Source organism: Onychostruthus taczanowskii, unplaced genomic scaffold (genome assembly GCF_017590055.1).
Source record: "Onychostruthus taczanowskii isolate IOZ18803 unplaced genomic scaffold, ASM1759005v1 scaffold73, whole genome shotgun sequence".
Lineage (NCBI taxonomy): Eukaryota > Metazoa > Chordata > Aves > Passeriformes > Passeridae > Onychostruthus > Onychostruthus taczanowskii.
The window spans coordinates 2558202-2579903 of record NW_024505118.1 but is presented as its reverse complement, the minus strand read 5'-3'; the positions used below and the strand labels follow the sequence as shown (position 1 = coordinate 2579903).

Genomic DNA, 21702 nt, shown 5'->3' with positions numbered 1-21702 from the left:
CTTTGGCCAGCATGACTGCAGACCCTCTGCCAGGTACAGCCCCCCGAGAGCGAACACCTTGAACTGGCTTGAACTACAGCCTTGAACTGGCTTGCTGCTACAGGATCTTTCTGCTTTAGACTTACCCATGAAGGCTTAGATAACAGATTCACAAACATTTTTATGCCTTTTTGGGAAGTCTTTGTTTAGGTCTGTCTGCTTTAGATCTGTCCTGAACTGCCTTTAGTTCTGAATGCACTGGACCTTCAGACCAGCATAGGGGGTTCACACAAACCTCACTGAGGGCTTCAGGAAAGCTGGAAAAAATAGGGTCTCTAATTCAGCCTGTCAGTTTCTCCAAAGTGTTCCCAGGCCAAGAGGTTCTTCCCAGTTAATCCACCTTCTGCTACTGAGCATCTCTCTTTCCATATCTTGCTGGAACTTTTGCAAATGCTGATCATTTGTGGGAGGGATTTCTATTTCTCTGTCAAGTTTCTTTTTCAGCTCTACCTCTTTTACAGCTCTTCCCTTTGAGGCTAGTTATTGAAAAGTTTCCTTCCCAGTCTAATGTATTCCTTGATGAATTTTTAAACATATCAGGGACTCTGTTAATGAATATTGAGCTGTGTTTAATTTTTGCTCTTCCTTCCATTTGCAGTCAGTTGTATCCACAAGCATATTTCCTTCATCTAATGAGCAGCTCCTGATAGACAGGAGACTTCTAAAATGGACACGTGGTGTTTCTTGGCAGAACAGATACTGTCTACATGATGCCACCTCTCTTAACCACTTTCTTGTTTTCCCTGAATTCAGTGTGCCAGCAAGCCTGGATTTAAGTGGTAACAGTAACTTCTTCTGCTTCTGCCAAAACTCTCAAGGTGTCCTCACAATTAGGAAACACATATTGCGCTTGGAATGGGAGTTTTATTGAACAGAGCCACTCTGAGGAGTTTACATCCTTAAATCTGATGAGACTTGGGGGACATGCACCACTGCCATTTATATCAAAGGTTTTCAATTTTGGGCAGCGGTCCTCTGGATCCAGAAAGGCTTTCACTCTCTTTCCTTTTTGAGGCTGGGATGAGTGAAAAGTGAATGGTAGCTGCTCCCTTCTCAGGAAAAGCTATATCTTTATATCTTAGTTTATCTAAAACAGAAACACCCATTCACCAAAGCCAAATGGTCTTGCAGGAAAAACCCCAAGTGTTGCTCATAAAATTTCTGGTGCAATTAGTAAACAATGTAACAAACGATGAGTGGTTCTCTTCTCTGTTCTGAATTTTACCATAAAAAGAAGAATACTTTTTAATGAGATTTGATATTTAAAGATAGATCATGCTTATTTGAACTAGTTGCATGAGAAGCACACCATGAACCGGAATGCACTTACTCATTTTTAATTTGCCAGCTCTTTTAAGACACTGAAAGAAAATTATATATTCAGGAAAAACGTGTTTTTCCTCTCACAGTAATTTTCTTACTTTTGACAAGTAGTCTTTCTGATACAATAGGTCACTTCTGCAGCTTGTCCAGACCACAAATACTCTTGTAAATTTCTTAAAGATTCTTCAAATGTGTTTTATCTGTTAACTTACAAGAAAGATAAACCAAGCCATACACTTTTTTTTCTATCAAAACAGGAGTAAAACCGATCAGGTCTTCGTTCCACAGGTATTTCCATTTGATGTTGTAGACAGCTGACAGTCTAAATTAGTTGGATTAACTTAAAAAATTATATTATTTATCTACCTTGTGTCAGGTTTTAGGTTTTCCACAGTAGAATGGGTTTGATTTGTAGTGATAATTGATTTCTCCTTTTCACCATCACTTCCTCCATTTTCAGTTGACACAACCTCATACTCTGGAAAATTACAGCAAAGAAAAATTAGATCAAGTAACATCTCTTACTTGAGCTTCTAAAATACAGCCAGATAGGGATTGAGTATGCAATTTTACAGGAATTCAGCCTTTCTGCCTCTTGCCAGCCTGAAGTCAATACATGATATGGACTTTTTAATTCATCCAAGTTGGAAAAGAAAGTGCAGGAAATGAATGAGCATGCAAATATGTGCATGCACACACAGAAACACACCAAGAACTACCGAGTCCATCCAACTGCTTGTTACTCTGTGCACAAGGCAACAAACTGCCCTTCATTTCTGTGGCAACACAAACGAGCAAAGCATGAGCAGAATGGTCTTGATTCCTGACACTTGAAGTTTTTATGAAAACAAGGAGGTGAGTGTGATCACTGTTTTGGTTGTTATTTGTCAGACCTTTGCATTATGCTTTGGTTTCGGGCATACCCAATGAAAACCCTTGTAGTCAACCCTTAAAGTCAAGCAAAGTAAGCATTCAAAAAGCAAAATGATGCAAGAAATTATGTTTTCTGTTTCCACCTTTCTATCTGAAACAGCACATTTATTAAAAAAAAAAGAAAAAGAGATATGATGCCTAAATAAGATGATTGGAAAAACATGCATAAACTACAAAAATAGAAAGAGATGACAGCAAAACTGGTTTAAGCCTGTCTAAACAAGTAATGTCGTACTGATGCCAATATGAAGCAATCACTGTTTTCAGAAAACAGGATTCAATGCCTTCTCTTGAATTCATAATTGATTTTGATGAGTCATTTACTGAGCTGTTAGTTAACTTCAGTGTTCAACTTTTGTCAGCTAATGTTGAAATACAGAAGACGATGGAAGAATGGCCATCTTGCATGTTTACCTGTCTGTGCGCTGAGCCCTGCATGACTCACAGGCATTTATTCTTAATATAAACAGCTTCCTTTAGAAATGAAAGAAAAACCAGACTCTTTTAACAGAGTGGGCATGTTTACCCTCTTGCAGTGAGTCATAATACTGCAAGTATTATGCTGGCAAAGTTCTACTGACTTAGTAGATGGATGTAAGCTTTGATTGTGTCTGGCCCACAACAACAGCCTCAAGTCAAGAAAGACACCTACATTATGTGTATGCATCTAGATATACTGCTGTGTTGTTGGAACTTCTTGACTAGGTCTTACCAGATCCTGTACAGAGAAGAGCCAGAAAATTGGAGGAGATACGGAGTCATATTTCTTAAGCATCTTTTTGTGTCATCACTGACACCAATGACCCTTGTGTAAATCTTGTTATAATCTAGCAGCATTTTCTTATCCACACTGGAGCTCACAGTAGCACAAAAATACCCCAAATCACTGGGCTCCTTTAATCCCTGGGGATTAAAGTCCTTTTAAATGACAAAAAAACTACTGTGAAAGTAAATTAAACTGGAAATACTGTATTATCACACAATGGAGGAAAGAAATCAAACCAACCAGTAACAGTGTCATTATCTGGTTTTTCCCAGTCCAATATGACAAAGGATGGACAGCCCTCTACAGTCACCACCGTGAGGTTGGTTGGAGGATTTTGTGGAGGACGAGTGGGTTCTTCCTTGCTGCCAACTTCTTCTTGAGGAAAATGTTCAAGAGAGCTTGTGATGGAGCAAGGCACATCATCATCTTTCTTCATGTACTTGACATGGGGGGCTAAGAACAATATAGGAAAGAGCTGTTATTCAACACAGTGTTTTTACAAAATGGCAGTGCCATTTCACCTGGTGCACAATAGCCATATCAGGACACCAAGCAAAAGTCTGCACAAGTGAAACACAAGCTTTCAGAGTAAACCTCATATATTCAATATTAAGCTCCTTGTTCTCATTTTTGTTTGTTTGTTTTGGATTTTACATTTTTGTTGTTGGTTTTTGGTTTTTGGCTTGTTTTTAAAATTTTACTTATTGTTGTTTGACCTGGAATCTGCACTGCTTCACCCTCTTCCCACTGGCACTACTGATGAAATGATACTCTGAAGATATTAGTAGGTGATACACACTGGTTGAAAGAATTAAAATCTGTCACAAAATAACAAATCAACTTTATTTCTTCTGTAGTAAAATGAGACTATAATTCTACTTGCAGCTTTTGAGGGGTATGCTAATACAAAGATATGCACTTTTGTTTCACCAGAAGGAGCAATAACTTTAGACCAGAAAAATTATGGTTTGTACTGCAGCTCTTACATCTGCCACTAAAGTGACATAGAATCAAATAAAATGTTGGTCTTTGAATAAGCAAATAAGATAATTTGATGCAAGATACCTCAAACTTCATATGCCCCCTGGAATAAAAATACTAAAGCTATGAATATCCTACCTTGGTACCTTGGTTTTCCTGAAGAATCAGTTTCTGATGTAGGACTTGAGCTGAAGACTGTTGCATCAACTGTAGAAAACACAGTTATAATTTGCAATAAATACAAAGTTTCATTGTTAGAACTGCAGCATTTCACAGTTTCTTTGGCATTTTCAATAATTATAAGAATAGATAAATGGTAGACATTTGCTGGCAGATCTGGCTCTTCATTTTATGTATTTTTTCTGTGATGCTGTGTAAACCCTGTACTTACCTGCTAGTACAGCCAGCCACAATCAAAATTACATATTTCATGACTGCAGCTGGATTCAATTAATGCAATATATGTAAAATACTTTTAGACCATTGTCTTGCATTTGCTTTAATTTAATTTTTGGTAAGGAAGAAAAAGGCCAGCCATGGAAAAAAGATCTTTTTGCACTGTGCTGGCTATTTAGCTTGGAGATTTTTTGATGTTCCTGGGATATATAGAACTATTACATTGGCACAGTAACTTCTCTAAAAATAACAATAAGGAAATGAAAAAAAAATCTGTCTTCAGAGTATACAACTTCCACAAAATTTGAAGGAAATTGAAAGCAAATACACTGGTGAAGAGAAATGAGCTAAAGCAATCAGGATTCATGATACAATGTTGTATTAATTAGCCACTACACTGAACGAGATGCAAATACTACAATGGACCTCAACAGATAAAACATGATATCTTCCCAACAGGCATTTATAAATAAATCTAGCATCCAGTCTGCTTTACTGGGCACTGTGGGTCACAGTGAGTTCATGATCATTGTAAGGATACAAGAATTTAAGTGTTACTATAAGTCCAGAAAAATTAGAAGCAGCATCATTCATGACAATATACCAAGAACTGCACATTTGGGCCCAAAAATTCTAAGCACATCCTCCTCCAAACTCATTACTGTATGCCACCTTGAAAAGACTCAGCTCTGAATTTGTAATCAACACCCAGTTTTATAAAGGACAAATTACCCACTGACCACTATGATCGCACTACTACAATTTTTTCAGTTAAAATGGTGGCTGTTTGATCAAATAAAGGAGGCTATCACATCTATGATGAGGACTCTCAGTCACTGAAAAATAATATGTTGAATTTATGTCCTGGGAAAATTGAAATATCCAGGAAAATAAGTACCTTATCCAGTTTTTGCACAGCTTTAAATGACCACAGAGTAGTATTGAAAACCTGCTAAGCATGTATGGATTTCTGAAGATGGAAGCCTTGTCATGTTCTCAATTACCAAGATGAGTATGAGAAGGGAGCTAGATCTCAGTCAAATCAGAAAAGTCAAAGGCATAAAGAAATAACAATCATCTCAGACATAATACTTTTTATGTTAAATATCCAATGCATCAATAAAGTTCAGGGAAGGGAAGCAAAAGAAAAATGGAAACATTAATGTTAATTACAAAAAAAAAAAAAAAAAAAAGAAACCAGAACTGTTGTAACATGCTTACCATAATACTCTGGAGTTGCAAAAGCTGTTGGTGTCTTATATAATGTTCCTGTCCTCACAGGTGGTGTTGGTCCAGCAGGCTTAGCTATAGTGATAGATGGAGGGACTTGTAGCAACAAGACATTCAGCATTTGAAGGAGTCAAACAGCCTTCTCATTTTCTAAGAGAACTCAGTTTGTGACAACTGCTTCATGCAACAAGTATTGTCATTCAAATCTCAGTAATCCCTCAGCTGGATTTAGGAAAGTTCTGAACTGTGCTAGTTGCAAACATAACCTAATACTAAAACCCAGTAAGAAATTTCTTTGCTACTTTTAGGTTGTCTTGGAGGACCTTAGCTGGCTAGAATATAACCTGGTTCAGTGCACAGAACCATCTTACACTGACTGGTAAAAGGATGCAAAATGATCAGCACTAACATTGCTGTTCCTTGAAAAAAGGCCATGTTTGTTCCTGAGTTGCAAGGCACAATAGCTGAAGCCAGCAAGTGAAACTTGGATCCTTCCCTCAAAGATAGGTAAGATTAATTTCTGCTCTCAACACAGCACATACATTAGTGGTGCTGGAACATTTCCAACAATAAACACCAAGTCCTTCACTGTGGTCTGCATTAAGAGTTTAACTACAAAGCAGTACTGAAGCTTACACTACATGAAATTAATATGATACACTTCAAATGAAACCAAAGAAAATGCAGCCAAGTCCATTTTCAACATTTATAGCACTATATCGCTCAAGAAGAAAAGTTTTCTTGCTGAACTCATTTCTGTAGTAGGTTCCATAAGTCTGGACAGAAACTAACTGATATCACTGTGGTCTGCATTAAGAGTTTAACTACAAAGCAGTACTGAATATGAGGCAATATTATCACCTATAATTAGACAATTATTTTAAAAAAAGTATTTTAGATTATGTGACATTGCTTTTATTCTTCAGCTGTTACCACCTAATAAAGAAAACAGGTTTCTAAGAGGCAAACAATCCATGGTAAAGGTCTTGATTTCTTGCATAATAGCTGTAAAAGACAAGAATTAAATTCATAAAACATGCAGATACTCCCAGATAACCATGATATGACAGCGAAATCTCAACCCTGAAGAGTCAAGAACTATATAATGTAGTTACCTCCCCATCATATATGATACAGAGCATGGCAACTGAGGGCAGAACTCTGGTAAGCCAAGTTTAAGGCAACAAAAATCCCTACTTTCCACTAATTTTCTTAATGAAGTGGAAATCTGAAAGATTCTCACTAGAGCTCAGTTTCACAAAGTTTCTGGAACTCTCATTTCCATTTGTTTTTACCCATTCAGGAGACTTTTAATGTCTGCATAGAAACCTTTCCATAATATCCACTGGATGAGTTAGAAAGATTCAAGTAAGGAATTAATCACAGTGTTAATGAGAAATAGGACAGAATTCTGACAGGGAAAATCCAAGAAGAACATTGAGGCAAATTTTTCCTGTTAGTACAGTGGAACTGTCTCTCTCTCCAGGGAACCAGAAGAAACAAAATTACAGTGTTTAAAACTAAGCTGGATAAAACACTAGGAAACACAGAAGAAGGAAAATCTTCTACTGTCCCCACAAGGAAGAACCAGATAATTTAACCAATTTATTCCATCTTGAAAACCTAGGAAGGTATGGTAAATGCTGACTACCACATAACCTGGCATCCACTGTCAGGAAAAAGGTTGAAATTTCAAAACACTGGTAAATTAATTAGACACTTAGTGGAGAGAATTAGTATAGACCCCAGTACAAGCAAAAGAAAATATATCAGGTCTAAGACTGATGATGACTTCTGTTTTCTGGGAACTATTACTAAGGAAACACCACCCAACAACAACAAATACAGACACAGTATTTCAATCTTGGCTCTGCTGATGAATAAATATATAGATTGTCTCATCCATCCTGGAGATACTTGCTACTCATCTGCCACACAAAATACTAAAGCATCATTTAGGTCTTTAGTACCTTCATAGCAGATAAAGTCCCAAATGAAATAAGCAAAACAAACAAACAAACAAACAACAAAAAACCCCAAACCAAAACAAAACAAACGCCAAAAAACCAACAACAACAACAACAAAAAAAACCACAACAGGAAATCCAGTGGAACCATATATTCATATTTAGCTGCATATTCTAACTTTATAACTCCAAGGAACTACAGAGATCAATATGAAGAGGAAAAAAGCTGTCATGGTATTAAGCTTAAGGAGATGATGGTTTCTGACTACACGGAATAATGTTAGCCTAAGGATTCTTATATAGAATCCACTGACAGAACATCCATGTGGATACTGTATACCTACTTCAGGATTAATTTAAAATAAAATAGGAAAGGTGGAATTTTCTTTGTCGTCTTAAACCAATACTGAGAAGCCAGAATATTTTAGCACAATAATCAAACTAAACTCTCCACATGAAACAACTTAGCTTGCTCTACCTCCCAGTGCAGTTACTTGTCTGGGTGACTATTAGCTCATTTTTTGCAGTGGTTAATGGATGTACCATATATATATATATGAGCAATTCCATAACAAATAACTAGTTAGGACTAGGCACTGAAGCACAATAGTCAACACCTCCCATCCAACATGCACATTAAATAGCAAAAAATGATATTAGTAGATATGAAATATTCTTAAATCTGATCTAAAAGGATGACTTGGAGTGTGCTATTTTGCTTTCAGCTTCCTTACTAGGTGTGATTTTGATATAACTAGGTTAGGAAAAAAGAAAGAAACAAGGTTTTTTGTAAGAAGACAAAAAACACAAGGCCTATATGTTCCAAAAGACTAGTTTCTATAGGTATCACAGATCAAAGAAATCTATGATGTAGAATTCTCCTATACCCTGCTAGCCAGTATTATCTCACACACAATAAAATGTTTATGCTGAAAAGGCTGAAATACCTGGACTCCCTGGTTTACCAGTCACGGTGTTAGGAGGCAGAGGTTTTCTTCTCATTTGTGTAGGTCTGGCAGGAGGTATAGGAGGGTGCTGAGGGCCAGGTGGTATAGTCACTGAATGACATTACAAGACAGCATTATTAATTAGTTAACCTCAAATTCCATAAAATCAGAAACACACTACAAGTTGTATTCTGACTTCTCAAGCAATGTTTCGTGTCTGATTTAATATCAAAAGTGGAGAGGTGAGATTAGGAGATGATCTGAGTTGTATTTTCAATCTTAAATCTCTGAGAACTGTGTGCCATGAAGTTTTAAAAAAGTTTACACTGAAAAAATGTATTTCCTTTGAGATTTTGCACAAGTGTTTTTAGTGATTCACTTTCTGTGTAGTTACTCATTTTTGTCAACAGTAATTTTTTGGCATTCAAATGCATTCATCTTCGCACAACAAACACCACCTCAATGTGCTAGGAAACTTCTTCAGTATCCTACTCACAAAATTTCTGACCTCTTGTACTTTCTGACTAATACAACTGGCCACCCTCAGCTTGAAGCAAAATATGTAAGAAAATGAAATTATCATTAGCAACACTTTATTCTGTGTCATTCAAAACTGAAAAACGGCACCTCATACACTGACATGGCTAAAGACAATTACCGTTACCAAAATTTCTGAAGCACCCAACTTGGTTATTTCAATGTGCAGCTCCAACCAGTACCCATTACATTTATCTAATAATTTCTTTTGACAGTGAGGTCTAAAAGGAAAACCTAAGCCCCTTAATTCATACTTACGTATAATTTTACTGTAATGTCCAGATAATTATGAAGGATTTTATTATGCAAAGGAAAGGCAAAGGAAAAGATTTTTGTTCCACTATTCACCTTTGCCTTTCTTTCCTTAAGAAAATCCAGGAGATATGTGCAACACATTTATGTAACAAAAGCCTTTTTGTACCTAAAAGGAGAAAATCCTCAAGAGTAATATAATTCTCATAAGGCTGCCAATGTCAACAACTATGCAAGTTGCCTGATACTGAATTACTGGCTCCATAAGGTACCTCAGGTCCTGTGTGTCAGACCATAGTTTACCCTATAAATAGAGAGACTGTGGGCGAGATGGAAGCAGATCCAAAGACTCATTTAGGAGAGCTTTTTTGGAAATACTTACAATATACAACCAGGAAGATCTCCATCTCTCTCTCTTCCCTTTTCCTTTTAGGACTCTTGTAGTCACTTATGAAACAGCTGATTTAATTTTTTAAAATCACTCAGATCAGGACAGAAAATAGTGGTCTATCTAATTCAGGAGAATGTAGTGGTTTTGAAAATAGCATTTCTAGATTTCATAGTAATTTTTAATTTCCAGATGGTGATTAAAAAAATATGCTTAAGGCCAGAAAAAATATAGTAAATTTTCGTATATATGTCATCATACCCTAGATATTACTATATGGTAGTAGTCATCATTACTTTTCCCCCTGCCTATAATTAGAGAAGGTAGAATTGTCCAAGGTATTTATGAAGTAAAAACGTGCAAGTATTGACTTGCTAGTGGTTTGTATCATATTTTCTGAGCAGCACAACTACAACAGTTGCAGGCAAACTGAAACATAGCATTCAGACTGCTGGATCACAATTGAATCTACTGTACTGTACTCTGGAAAAACAAGAATTCCTACTTTTCCCTTCTGCTACTTCTGACAATGATTTGGGTGCTGGTCGATGATGGTACCAAATCTAATTACCAGTGTGTGGAGACTGAACTTGTAAACTAGGATGCACAATAGAATTTAGGGATTTCGTGAGTGTAGATTCTTGTAAGGACAACAACATGGTGAAATGTTCTTATTTAATTAATCTCTAGGCTTCTTTCTGGATGGGGAGTCCTTAATCAGACACTCTTGATGAAAGAGAAGGATGAGCAGCCTCTTAGGGCAGACATCTTTACTGGGGACACGACAATGGGAATGAGTGCCCCCTCAGCAATTCTGTGGGTAATACCAAGCTGGTCGTGCAGTGGATGCACTGGAGGGAAGGATCCCATCCAGACAACCCTGGCAGGTTGAGCAGTGGCCAATGCAAACCTCCTGAAGTCCATCACGGCCAAGCACAAAATCCAGCTCCTGGACTGGGTGCAATCACCAGTCTCAGCGCTGGCTAGATGAGAGATTAAAAACAGCCCTGCTCTGCAGATATGGACTGGAGGATACTGGTGGTTGAAAAACCAGAGACAAACCAGCAATGCGGGCTCTTAGCCCAGGAAGCCATGTGTATCTCGGGCTGCACCAAAAGGAGTGTGGCCAGCAGAGTGAGGGAGGTGATTCTACCCCTCTGCTCTTGCGAGGCCCCACCTGCAGTGCTGCATCCCGCTCTGGGGTCTTCAGGAAAACAGCAACAGGGGCCTGTTAGAGCCAGTCCATGGAAGGGCCACAAAATCTATCAGAGGGCTGGAGCTCTTCTGCTATGAAGAAACTCAGAGAGTTGGGGTTGTTTAATGAGAAGAGAAGGCTCCAGAGAGACTTTAGTGCAACCTACAGTGCTTAAAGAGGGCTTGTGAGAGAAATGGAGAAAGGGTTTCTAACAGGGCCTGCAGTGGTAGGACAAGGAGAGACAGCTTTAAACTGTTTAAAGGGTAGATTTATTTGATAATAATATATACTGGAAGAGAGTTGGTTTAGATTAGCTATTAGGAAGAAATTCTTTACTGTGAGGGTGGTGAGGCAGTGGAATATGTTGCCCAGAGAAATTGTGGATGCCCCATCCTTGGCACTGTTCAAGGCCAGGCTGGATGGGGCTTGGAGCAACCTGGTTTGGTGGAAGGTGTCCCTCCCAAGGCAGGTGGGATCTTTAAACATTCTTTGGTCTTTAAACGTTCCTTCTTACCCAAGCCATTCTACGATTCCATGAATTTTGATACACATGTTAAGGCCGCATGAAGAGAGCTGAGATTGCAGTTATACAAGAAAATGATGAAACAGTAGTAGATAATTTTACAGTCATACCCAACTGCCTTTTATGACTACAGTTCAAGGTACTGACTGACCTCAAAGCTCTAAAAGCTTAACTTTAGACATCAAATGTCATAAGACAAATAAAAGTTGTTCCCTCAAATCTATGTGCATAAAAAACCTTCAAGTCTCTGCAAATCACAAGTTGGATTTACTTAAGGAAACACCACTGCCTGACATTCAGTAACAAAAAGTGCAGAGTATCATCCTTGGTTTGAGTTCATACTTTGCCTTCAGCTGCTACTAACAGTACATCACGCTAGATTTAATCTTTGCAAAGTACAGTGGTCAGACTGAATAAACTAAAAAAGGATAAAACATGGCCATCAAGATAGGCTCTTTTCATTGTAGAGGTAAATTAGGTGCAAAGGAAATCCAACAGGGATTAGGAACACACAGCAGTTTATAAAATAGTGTTTTAAAATCCAGTAACATATTCTCAAAGAAGAAGCTACCTAAAATGAACATCTGCAGCTGAATAATAAATCCAAAAATAAAACAAAATATTTCATTTTCAGTCAGTTTCTATGTCAGAAAAAAACCACAGATAAAGCAAATTTTGTGCCTGATTATGTTTATGAAACAGAGAAATTCTTTACACATCAGGGTACTTACCCGTTGTATGTATGTTTCAGTTAAAATATTTTGATTGTTTTGAAAACATGATTGCAAGACTTGCCAGAAGAGTAAACCCTACAAGTCTTGTATTATACATGTAAAAAACTCTGTAACCTGATTTGCTCCACATTGTTATTTTCCTTCAAGCCTAATGTTCTAACTTTTCCAACAATCCCAATATTCAATGAAAATTCCTCATACATGGGACTATGAGTTGGTTATGCTTTTACTGATTCTCCTTTGTTATGTGGAAAACATTAGCATGAAAAAAATCAGTGCTTACAGTATTGTAGCTGTTAGATCATAAGGATACAGCTCCGGTTGTGAAAATTTCTACCATATGTAGTGACTAAGCATATGTAAGTGACTAAGGAGTGGCTATAAATTATTCTTATCTCTTTTAGTAGCATCCTGAAGCCATAAGAACATGTATTGATGAGGATGATTATGAATTATTTTTTCTTCTCAGTAGAGATGCTTTGTGTGCAGAAAAGGCAGCATTTTTATTTTTAATAACAATTGTTAAAAACTGTTTACTTTTATTAACCTTACCAGAAATTGGCTTTTGCCAGGTGTCAACATATTCTGGAGGTCTTTTGACGCCCATATCAATTGGTCTGGCAGTAACCTCAGGTGTATAAAGGTCATCTGTGAAAAAAAGGAAATGAAATAAGTATCTACAGTGTGGCACCAAGTCATGGTATACTTGTATATTGAATGTGTTCAAACTCCAGCTGACATGCAGGTGGTGCAAAACCAATATGTGTCTCCTCTGTGTTTTTTACTTATAACTTGGTGACATCCATTATCTTCTTATTCAGCTAAGTGGAAAGTGATCTGGTTCTACAAAGTCTGCAGTTTAATTTCAAACATTCCTCTAGTAAAGCATATTTGGAAAGAGAAAATTAATAAGATGAAGAGGTAACAGATGAGTTAAACCAAGATTGTGTGTGGAAAAATGAGTAGAGAGAATATTCTAGTTTTTCAGTGTAAAGAGTAAAATGTCCATTGATTCTTGCAAAGGGCACAGTTTTCCTTCTCCCCATCCTATGATCTCTGGTCACCCTCCATATTAAATGGTTAGAGCAATTCTGGACCAAATATATTCACCATATTTGGAGTACAGGAGGCAAAGTATACACAACATCCAGTTTGTATATAAGAGAAAGTCCTACTTGAAAGTTATATAAACACATTTTTAGAAAAGTAAGTGGCATTAAAAGATCATCACAACTCCTGGTACAGAACAACTGTTTCACATGCTGGTATTTATAGGATGGCCAAACTGCTAAATTAATATCCTGTCTCTACATAAAGTAAGTATATTTGCTTTATAAAAACTGTATATACAGTAAAGCAAGAAGATGCATTGCAACTTCATCATGTTTGTGGGAAAACCTCCCTACACCCTTGCTTAGGATGTAAGACAAAAACTCCTAAAATTTGTTATATTTGAATAAAATAAATCTCAATATTACTTTAATTATCAAATTCCAACCCTGTTCCAACATGATCTAATCGCTTCTGCTAAAGATTTAATAGATTTATAATCTGGTTCTCAATTTGTCTTGATATTTCACTAGGATTTTAATGGTATGAAGCAGATAATTTTTCAATTACTTTACTATTTGACCATTTTTGTTGCATGTTCATTACAAATCCAAAATCCATACATGATAAATAATTTACTGGAGATTAAAGCAAACTGGGAATAAGACTTGCAGGAAGCTGGGAAATGGATGCAGGTGACCTGGTCCCTATGTCTAAAATATCTGAATACATCATATGGTTTTATATAACTCCAATGTGTCTTCAGGTAATTAAAAAGATTAATTAGATCTTCAGCTAAACAAAGCACCAGAGTGATAATCAATGTTTCATGTGAATGATGTTCAAGGAAGAAAAGGCATGAGAAGACTAGCACCAGCCTTAAAAAAAATTAAAAATAAACTTGTACATCATGAGGTATAGTTTAGTTTCTCAGCTCACCTTTAAGTGAACATATCAACAAAATGTGGTTGCACATTGACTAATTCACACTAAATCACCCAAGTGTATATTACAAGTCTAAATTACTTTTGCGTGTTACAGTCTCTACAGAAAATCTATCTCTATTCTGCTTATTAGAATCTAGTTTAGATTCATAATCTTTCCTGTGTTATGTCAGCTGAAAATGAACAAAATATTGTCCATGTTCTAGTTGGAAGAAGTAATTTTATTTTCTTTTCAGAAACATGCATTTCTGTTCTGATATTAGTAAAGTAGTAACAAAAAATAAGTCAAAGTTTCAAACCACAATACCTTCATGCTGACAAAATCTCCTATTTTGAGTGTTTCAATATGTTTTATAGTTACACAAAAGTTTGTGTTTTCACACGTGGTGCCTGCACAACCAAAGTTTTCTGTATTTGTCATAGCATTTGCCTAATGCTATGCCTAATTCTACCTAATGTAACTTGCTTATTAAAAGCACTTACCACATTCATCCAAACTTTTAATCAGAATTTAGAATAGACCTATTACTTGCATATGTCTTTGTGTCTTCTTTTAATTCTGTATTTTTTCCTGGAAACACTCATGGGGTCTGGAACATGTTAAACTAACCTCTCCGTCTTTAATTGTAGGAATACTATTAGAAGGGTGGATCATTTAAAGGGGAAATAATAGAAAAAGTCCCCTTGATAAAATAAACTGAAATACCTTTATACTTGAGTTCCTCTGAAACTTGGCTATACACACAGTTTAAAAATAAAAAGAAAATAGAACTCAAAGTTATTGGTCATTGGTCATTAAAAACTATGTATGCTTCCCTTTCAAAAGGGAAAGAAAAATGTTGCTCAAAGTTTGTCTGCTGGCATTTGTCAGAAAGCTCAGTAGATCAGAAGCAGTATTTATATGGTTAGGATTAAATTAAAAAACAACCCAGTAAGGTAAGTTACATACACCAACATCTGGATAAAATGGCATTCTAGAGAAAATGGCTAAAACATGACAAAAACCGAAAAGGAATGCTAGTCATGAGGAAGAAATCCCTGCCTCTTTTCCACAGTCCAGTTTACCACCTGGCACTACAGCTGGCCAGGAGGCTGAAAAGCCTGCCAGGAAACCAGCCACAACCCCATGTGCTGGTGATGGAAAAAACAAATTCCACTGCTCATCATCTGGGCCCTGCAGCTGCCAAGCCCTCCCTGCATGGGGTGAAACATCTTTGCACTGAGGCTAACAAACCCAGTCAGGAAGAAGAAATGCAGTACAAACAACAGCAGTGCCACTCCAGCAAGGAATAAAAAGATCCAAACTGGTGTCCAAATAATGGAATATCCAAGAATAAGTGATGTAATGTCTAAAGGTAAGTCTGAAAACATACTGTTGCACATATAGAGCATATTCCTAACAGCCCACTTAAAAATTCTGATCATCTTAGGTCAAAAGTTCAGGATTTTGACCACAGAAAATAGTGAAAAAGGAACTTTTTTTGTCTTTGTTCAGCTGGTAGGATTTGAAGTTCCAGGTTATAGAGTTCTTTCCCAAGTCTCTTTTGCAGACTTAGGAATTCTTTTGCAATAGGTAATTCACTGCACATTGCTTGGGAGAGATACAGAAGATTTCTTTAATTGGCTACCTGAATTCCTTTTTGTGTGAATTTATTTTTGTGGGCACAGTCAGCTTTGTGTCTCAGACACTAGAGCAATACTGTGATGTACTTGCCTTACAGAAGACTTGGGATTTCACTTACTGATCATCAAGAAAAGTACAGCCTGAAAAGTTGTGACAAGCTGCAGTCCCCTCTCAAGATGACATAAATGTATGAAATTCATTGGTGACTTCTCTTACATTTCTCAGAAGAAAGGTGAAGACTCACAGAAACATGTCAATGAGTGTTGTGGCAACAGGGTTGGAGGTACAAGAACTGGGCAGGAGATACCAAAAGTCTTTGGTATTTTGGATACTTTGACTTACAGGGCTTACTTGGCAGCACACAAAATTTAACTGAGAGACATCTACAGCGTGTTTCTTTAACTTAGAGAAGACTTGGGATTTCACTTACTGATCATCAAGAAAAGTACAGCCTGAAAAGTTGTGACAAGCTGCAGTCCCCTCTCAAGATGACATAAATGTATGAAATTCATTGGTGACTTCTCTTACATTTCTCAGAAGAAAGGTGAAGACTCACAGAAACATGTCAATGAGTGTTGTGGCAACGGGGTTGGAGGTACAAGAACTGGGCAGGAGATACCAAAGGTCTTTGGTATTTTGGATACTTTGACTTACAGGGCTTACTTGGCAGCACACAAAATTTAGCTGAGACATCTACAGCATGTTTCTTTAACTTAGACAAAAAATATGCTTATTTAACTTGGCAATGGAAACCACTACTGGAAGCGTCATTTTTCAGAAGAATTCTAAAAGAAGGTACTTATTTACCAGTAAGTACACATAGCATGCCCAGTAATTAGTAGTTTTGTGGTGACTTCTGACACCATCTACCACAATGAAGCTCTAGTTCTTCCTGGCAACAGGCACTACAACAAAGGCGTGGAAATAATAACAAATAATGGGCACACCAAGAGGGCCACTTACAATATGATTTCTTAAAACAATACTTTGGCAACTTAAACCAGCATTAAGCACATAAAACTAGTAGTAGTAGCTAGAAGTTTATACTACTGATTTACTTAGCATGTATTAAGTTTTGCTGGTGTTTCAATAACCCACCAATACCTCGGCCAAGGTTACGATTATAAGGGAGAAGAGAAAAGCTCAATGTACTGTGTAATGTAACTGTGTATTTGTGCATAATTTCATAACGTGATCATTCCTGGAGACCTGTGTGCATTCTCCTGTTCCAGTAATCAGACATTAGAAAGCTCACTTGTATAAGGTGATTTCCAGTGCAAGTTAACAACAAAACCTTTTGACCCACAACTACTAAAATTGGGCAATTAATGCTTTAACTGGCTCTGATGTCCTGGAATTTCATGGCCTCATTTAATTTACCAGAAGGACTATGCAAGATCAGAGAACATGTAGCTCTAGTGAAGGCATTCACTCTATATGTAATACAGAAATGTATGCCATACTGTAAACAGGTTAAATTTAATTCAGTTTAAATATACAACCATCTCTGCTGAATTTCTACCATTTCTAACAACATAGTGGACTTGTGAGAATGTACAGGAATGAGTAGCTCAAGACGTTTTACAATCAGCAGCAGGTATAAAATTGCCAAATACAGCAGAAAGAAACATTACACAGGCAAAATTATTTAGAATAGATGGAGTATCACTGGCTACCCTAATCTAGCTAGCATAGAAATGGTAACAGGAGCCAGCAATAATATGGGACAATAGAACTTTTAGTGGGTGGTCAGACAAAAGTTTGCCTTGAATATGTACATTATTATTTATTTATATTATTTATTATTTTAAACTTAAACTGTTGGTGAAGAATCCCAAAAATATATATTTAATTAACCAATGGCTGTATAAAAAATAAATACCCAATGCTATTTGTACTGATGTAATAAATTAATGCTCTATGAAATTAAAAAAAAAATGGATTCATTTTGAATTAACACTGAAAATTTTATATTGATTGGATGGAAAAATCAAGTACAACTGAAAAAAGATAATTTATTTTTCCCCAAGCAGACATGTACTTTTAATAAATCTTTGTGGTTAGGGATGTTTGTTATCTGTTGGCTAAGGACATGTAAATTGAAGCTCACACTTTGATGTCATCTGCCATCCACCAACATGGAATTTTTTTGGTGCTGAAGCATCCAAGACTGAATACTGCACAGTCCAAATACTGCATGGTCTGAGTGTGAGTAGGTCTGATGTGAACACACCATGGGCATAGGGTGTACCTAGAAAGATACCTGGCTTTGAGGCTACCAAGCCTCCTGACTTGGACTAAAACAAATGGGTGATCTTTTTGAATGAAGCATTTTCCAGTACTTATTGTGGATCTGACATCTAGAAAACATTAGTAAAGAGTAGCCACACAGTAATAAATCTGTAAATTTACACAGACTGAGTGCCAATATAATTTCATAATTACCCTCCGAAATTGTATAACAAGATCAGTAGAAGCAATTAGACGTGGCACTCTGAGGAATTAAATTCTAGAATAAAACACAGTGAGATATTTTGCAGGGCTCAAGATGACTCGGGGAAGTCACATTCCAGTCTCCTATTGATAAACTTAAAAAAACCACCCCAGCCCCAGAACTCTACCTGATGTTGGCACAATCCACTTTGGCAGTCCAGGTGCTTTTGTTCTGACTGGTGCTAGTGTGGTTTTACTGAAAGCTGTGAGAGAGTTTCAAAAGATAAAAAGGAAAAAGAAGAAAAAAGAAAGAAGTTCCATGAGAAGAATACCCAACAGGTTTCTATGTGATGCCAAGAATTCCACACTAGAGAAGAAGTAATACCTGCTGTGACACACATAGTTTTAGTTTTGTTTCTTTTTTCTTGGTGTTTTTTTTTTTTCTTTTCTGATTTGGAAAGGCTTTACCATTAGATTTATTAATTGATTGAAAAATATCCCATTTTTTTTCCTCCCAGCAATACTTAAAATTCCACTAAGACTAGTTAAAGTTAATTAACTACTTAAACTCCTCCCCATCCCAGACTGAATAAACAATTATTACCAGGTCTTGTCTGTGATTTATCTGAAGGCTGTGGTCTTGCAGAAGTCAGACGAGTTTTATGAGGTGCTAAAAGAAATAAGGTCCTGTTTCAGTGCTGTGTGTAACAGAACACGGACAGCGCAGTGCGAATTGCCAGACAAAGAGGTCCATGCACCAATGTGATACAGCAAAATGGACACATGAGAGCTCTATGAGTTCTAATCCAAAATGCATGTGGAAAATGCTAGTTTCTTTAGTGGCCAGATGACTCCATCATGCAGTCTGACCAGTTACATTCATACGTAGGTTTAGGAAAAAGATGTAAAATATTTACAGCCAGTTACCCAACTGTATATGGATACAGAGTTAGCTCTGCAAGGTATCCATGGCCTTAAGACATTTAATTAGGTTCTGTAAAAAACAAACAAACAAAAAACCTCAAAATAAAACACCGAACTGAACCCCCCAAACCAAAGACTTACATAAAATTATGAAACATTAAAATTTTGCTGAGAAAACAGCTGGGGGCATTCAATGCAGACACTGTGCAGGGCAGATGAAGAACAGTGTCATCAGCAAGGCTGAAATCAGAAGCCATCAACCTTTTTTTATTGTTGCCTTTCGCTTGAAAAATAATTTTGATAGTCTAGATGTTATGGGATCTGTGGAAGCTGAAAGCATAAGCAGTAGTCACTGCAAATCAGTTCTTTTAAGTAGAGCTGGCTGTTTGATATTCAAGACAAATAAACATTCGACCCATAACACTTAATCCAGCCTCTCCAAAGGATCAGAGAAAATACAGGACAGAACATATTACTCATTTTTAACATTTAGGTTGGGGAAGTTATACAGATTTAGATTTTGTAAGGAAAAAGTTGGAACTCAGTTACATTGATGTTTGCAACACTACATACATATGAGTATCCAATACACAGCTGTAATACTGTTTAAGAACTTCATATAGTCTTCGATATTTGAGGCAATACTGTGCAAATCCCATTTTCAGAGAAATAAACTAAAATATTTGATAATGGGAAAAATAAATTTTCATATTATTTATTTGAAACAGTTTAAAAGGTAATAATGAACAGACCATTAAACATTAAACTGTACTGATTTTACTTAAGATCTACAGACTCTCAATACAACAACTTAAGAAAATCTTTAAAAATTACCTGTATCGAACCAAGGAATTTCAGTTGCTTGACCAATTTTGGGCCTGGGTGAAATGTGGTATGTTTCATTGGGAACTGAAAATGGACATATTACTGCTTAGCAAATGCAAATGATTTCCTTTTAAACATAAGGCATCACAGGTGGAAAGGAAATTCAAACTGTCTGTGTAAATCATAAACAAAAGAGTCAGTGCTAGAAATCTGGGTGGAAATCATGCTTTTATACATGTAAAAGACTTTTTGAGTCTGGTAAGGTATATATCATTAGTAAGTCAAACAAAACCAGAAAAGATGATAAGGCAATGCCTTTTTACATGACACCTCAGCCTCATACATGTAGTACTTATTTCTATAAAGAATCACATGAATAAGAAAAATGGCTGGAAAATTAAAACCAGCAACATTTTGTACATGCACTGGGCTGTAACTAACAAATTAACGTGACAAAGATATAGTAAGGTATTTCTGTTGATTAAAGTGTAGGTTTAGCCATATAGCAAAAGCAGAGAAAGTAAAGATTGATGAAAAATAAACTGATGTAATATTCTCATTACCCAAACTTATTTTGGACCCATCAACAACATGAACTGTTACAAGGTTAATTGATCCCAGGTGTGTTGCCCTTGGAGCTATAAAACATAAACCATTGTTCTGTGAGAAGGCAAATAAAAGAAGTTGGATTTCATGAAGGATCTGTCTCCATTGTTTCCTAAAAACCTATCTGCACATCTGCTAGGACAATTTTAACAGGCATGCGACAGGCACATTCTGATTAGTCTGGATGTATTTTCATGCTGACAACCAGACAGTGTAACTATTCTGCTGGGCCCCCACTAACTTCAAAACACTTGCCCTAAACCTGGAGTTCTGACAGTCTTTGGTCTTTCTAATACTTGTTGATTAACTTACACTTCTCAAAAAAACAAAAAAAATCTAGAAGTTATGAGTAATGTATTTATTTTTCAGACCTCACTCAAATTTGAATGAATTAATTGAAAGGTCTCCAAGTTACTGGATGAAAAGGACAGACTGGCAGGCAGAGGCACATACTGCATGGCTCTTTTTCTTTCAGAAGTAAGGTAAAAATATGGAAGCTGGAAAATAACCTACTTACTCACATAAGGAGCAGTCTCTAAAAAGAGCCATTTGTATTTCACAGTAAACATTTGATTACAATTTTTCCTACTAATAGCTTGTTTTGCATATACACCTTTATAATAACTTAAACTTTAAATATAAATTTTATAAGTATTTTAAAAAGGCAAAAAATAAGCCTCTAAATTCTGTTCTCTAAAATTCTTTCACTAAAACTAAATTTGTAGTGGTACCAAAAGATGGCACTTGTTAACTATGATATGATTGCAATTAGCTCTTATTCAACTGAGACTTAGAATTTAACTTGGTTATTGATCAGCCTTTCAAAACAAGGTATTTAGAAAAGAAATCTTTTTCCTGGACTGTTCAGTTTGATGTTCACAGTAGTATATATATATATACATATGGTGTATGTATAGATAGAATATAGTTCTTGAATGAATAGGGTCTCTGCTTGAAATCTCTTTGGCCATAAAAAATGAACAGGGAGAAAGACAGTGGAGGGCAAATTACTAAACTATTCATTAAACTTTTTTTCTAAGAATAAAATTTTATCAAGTCAAAGGTTAGATCAGAGAGAAGGAAAG

At 36.4% G+C, this 21702-nt stretch overlaps 1 protein-coding gene across 24 annotated transcripts in view; it reads right to left on the bottom strand.

The window, feature by feature from the left end:
- The window catches only part of LOC121345424 (ABI family member 3 binding protein), a 137663-nt gene that overhangs the window by 16980 nt on the left and 98981 nt on the right, over window positions 1-21702 (bottom strand). For 21 of the 24 annotated variants that reach the window (XM_041422293.1, XM_041422304.1, XM_041422312.1 and 18 more), the window contains 10 exons: window positions 20575-20649; window positions 20021-20095; window positions 18867-18932; window positions 18451-18525; window positions 12764-12859; window positions 8583-8693; window positions 5660-5743; window positions 4181-4249; window positions 3302-3514; window positions 1729-1840 (listed from right to left, as the gene is read on the bottom strand). In XM_041422293.1, coding sequence (XP_041278227.1) covers window positions 1729-1840; window positions 3302-3514; window positions 4181-4249; window positions 5660-5743; window positions 8583-8693; window positions 12764-12859; window positions 18451-18525; window positions 18867-18932; window positions 20021-20095; window positions 20575-20649 — 976 coding nt within the window. The remainder of the gene's footprint in view (window positions 1-1728; window positions 1841-3301; window positions 3515-4180; window positions 4250-5659; window positions 5744-8582; window positions 8694-12763; window positions 12860-18450; window positions 18526-18866; window positions 18933-20020; window positions 20096-20574; window positions 20650-21702) is intronic. The other 3 variants (XM_041422301.1, XM_041422309.1, XM_041422313.1) reach the window with 1 other exon arrangement.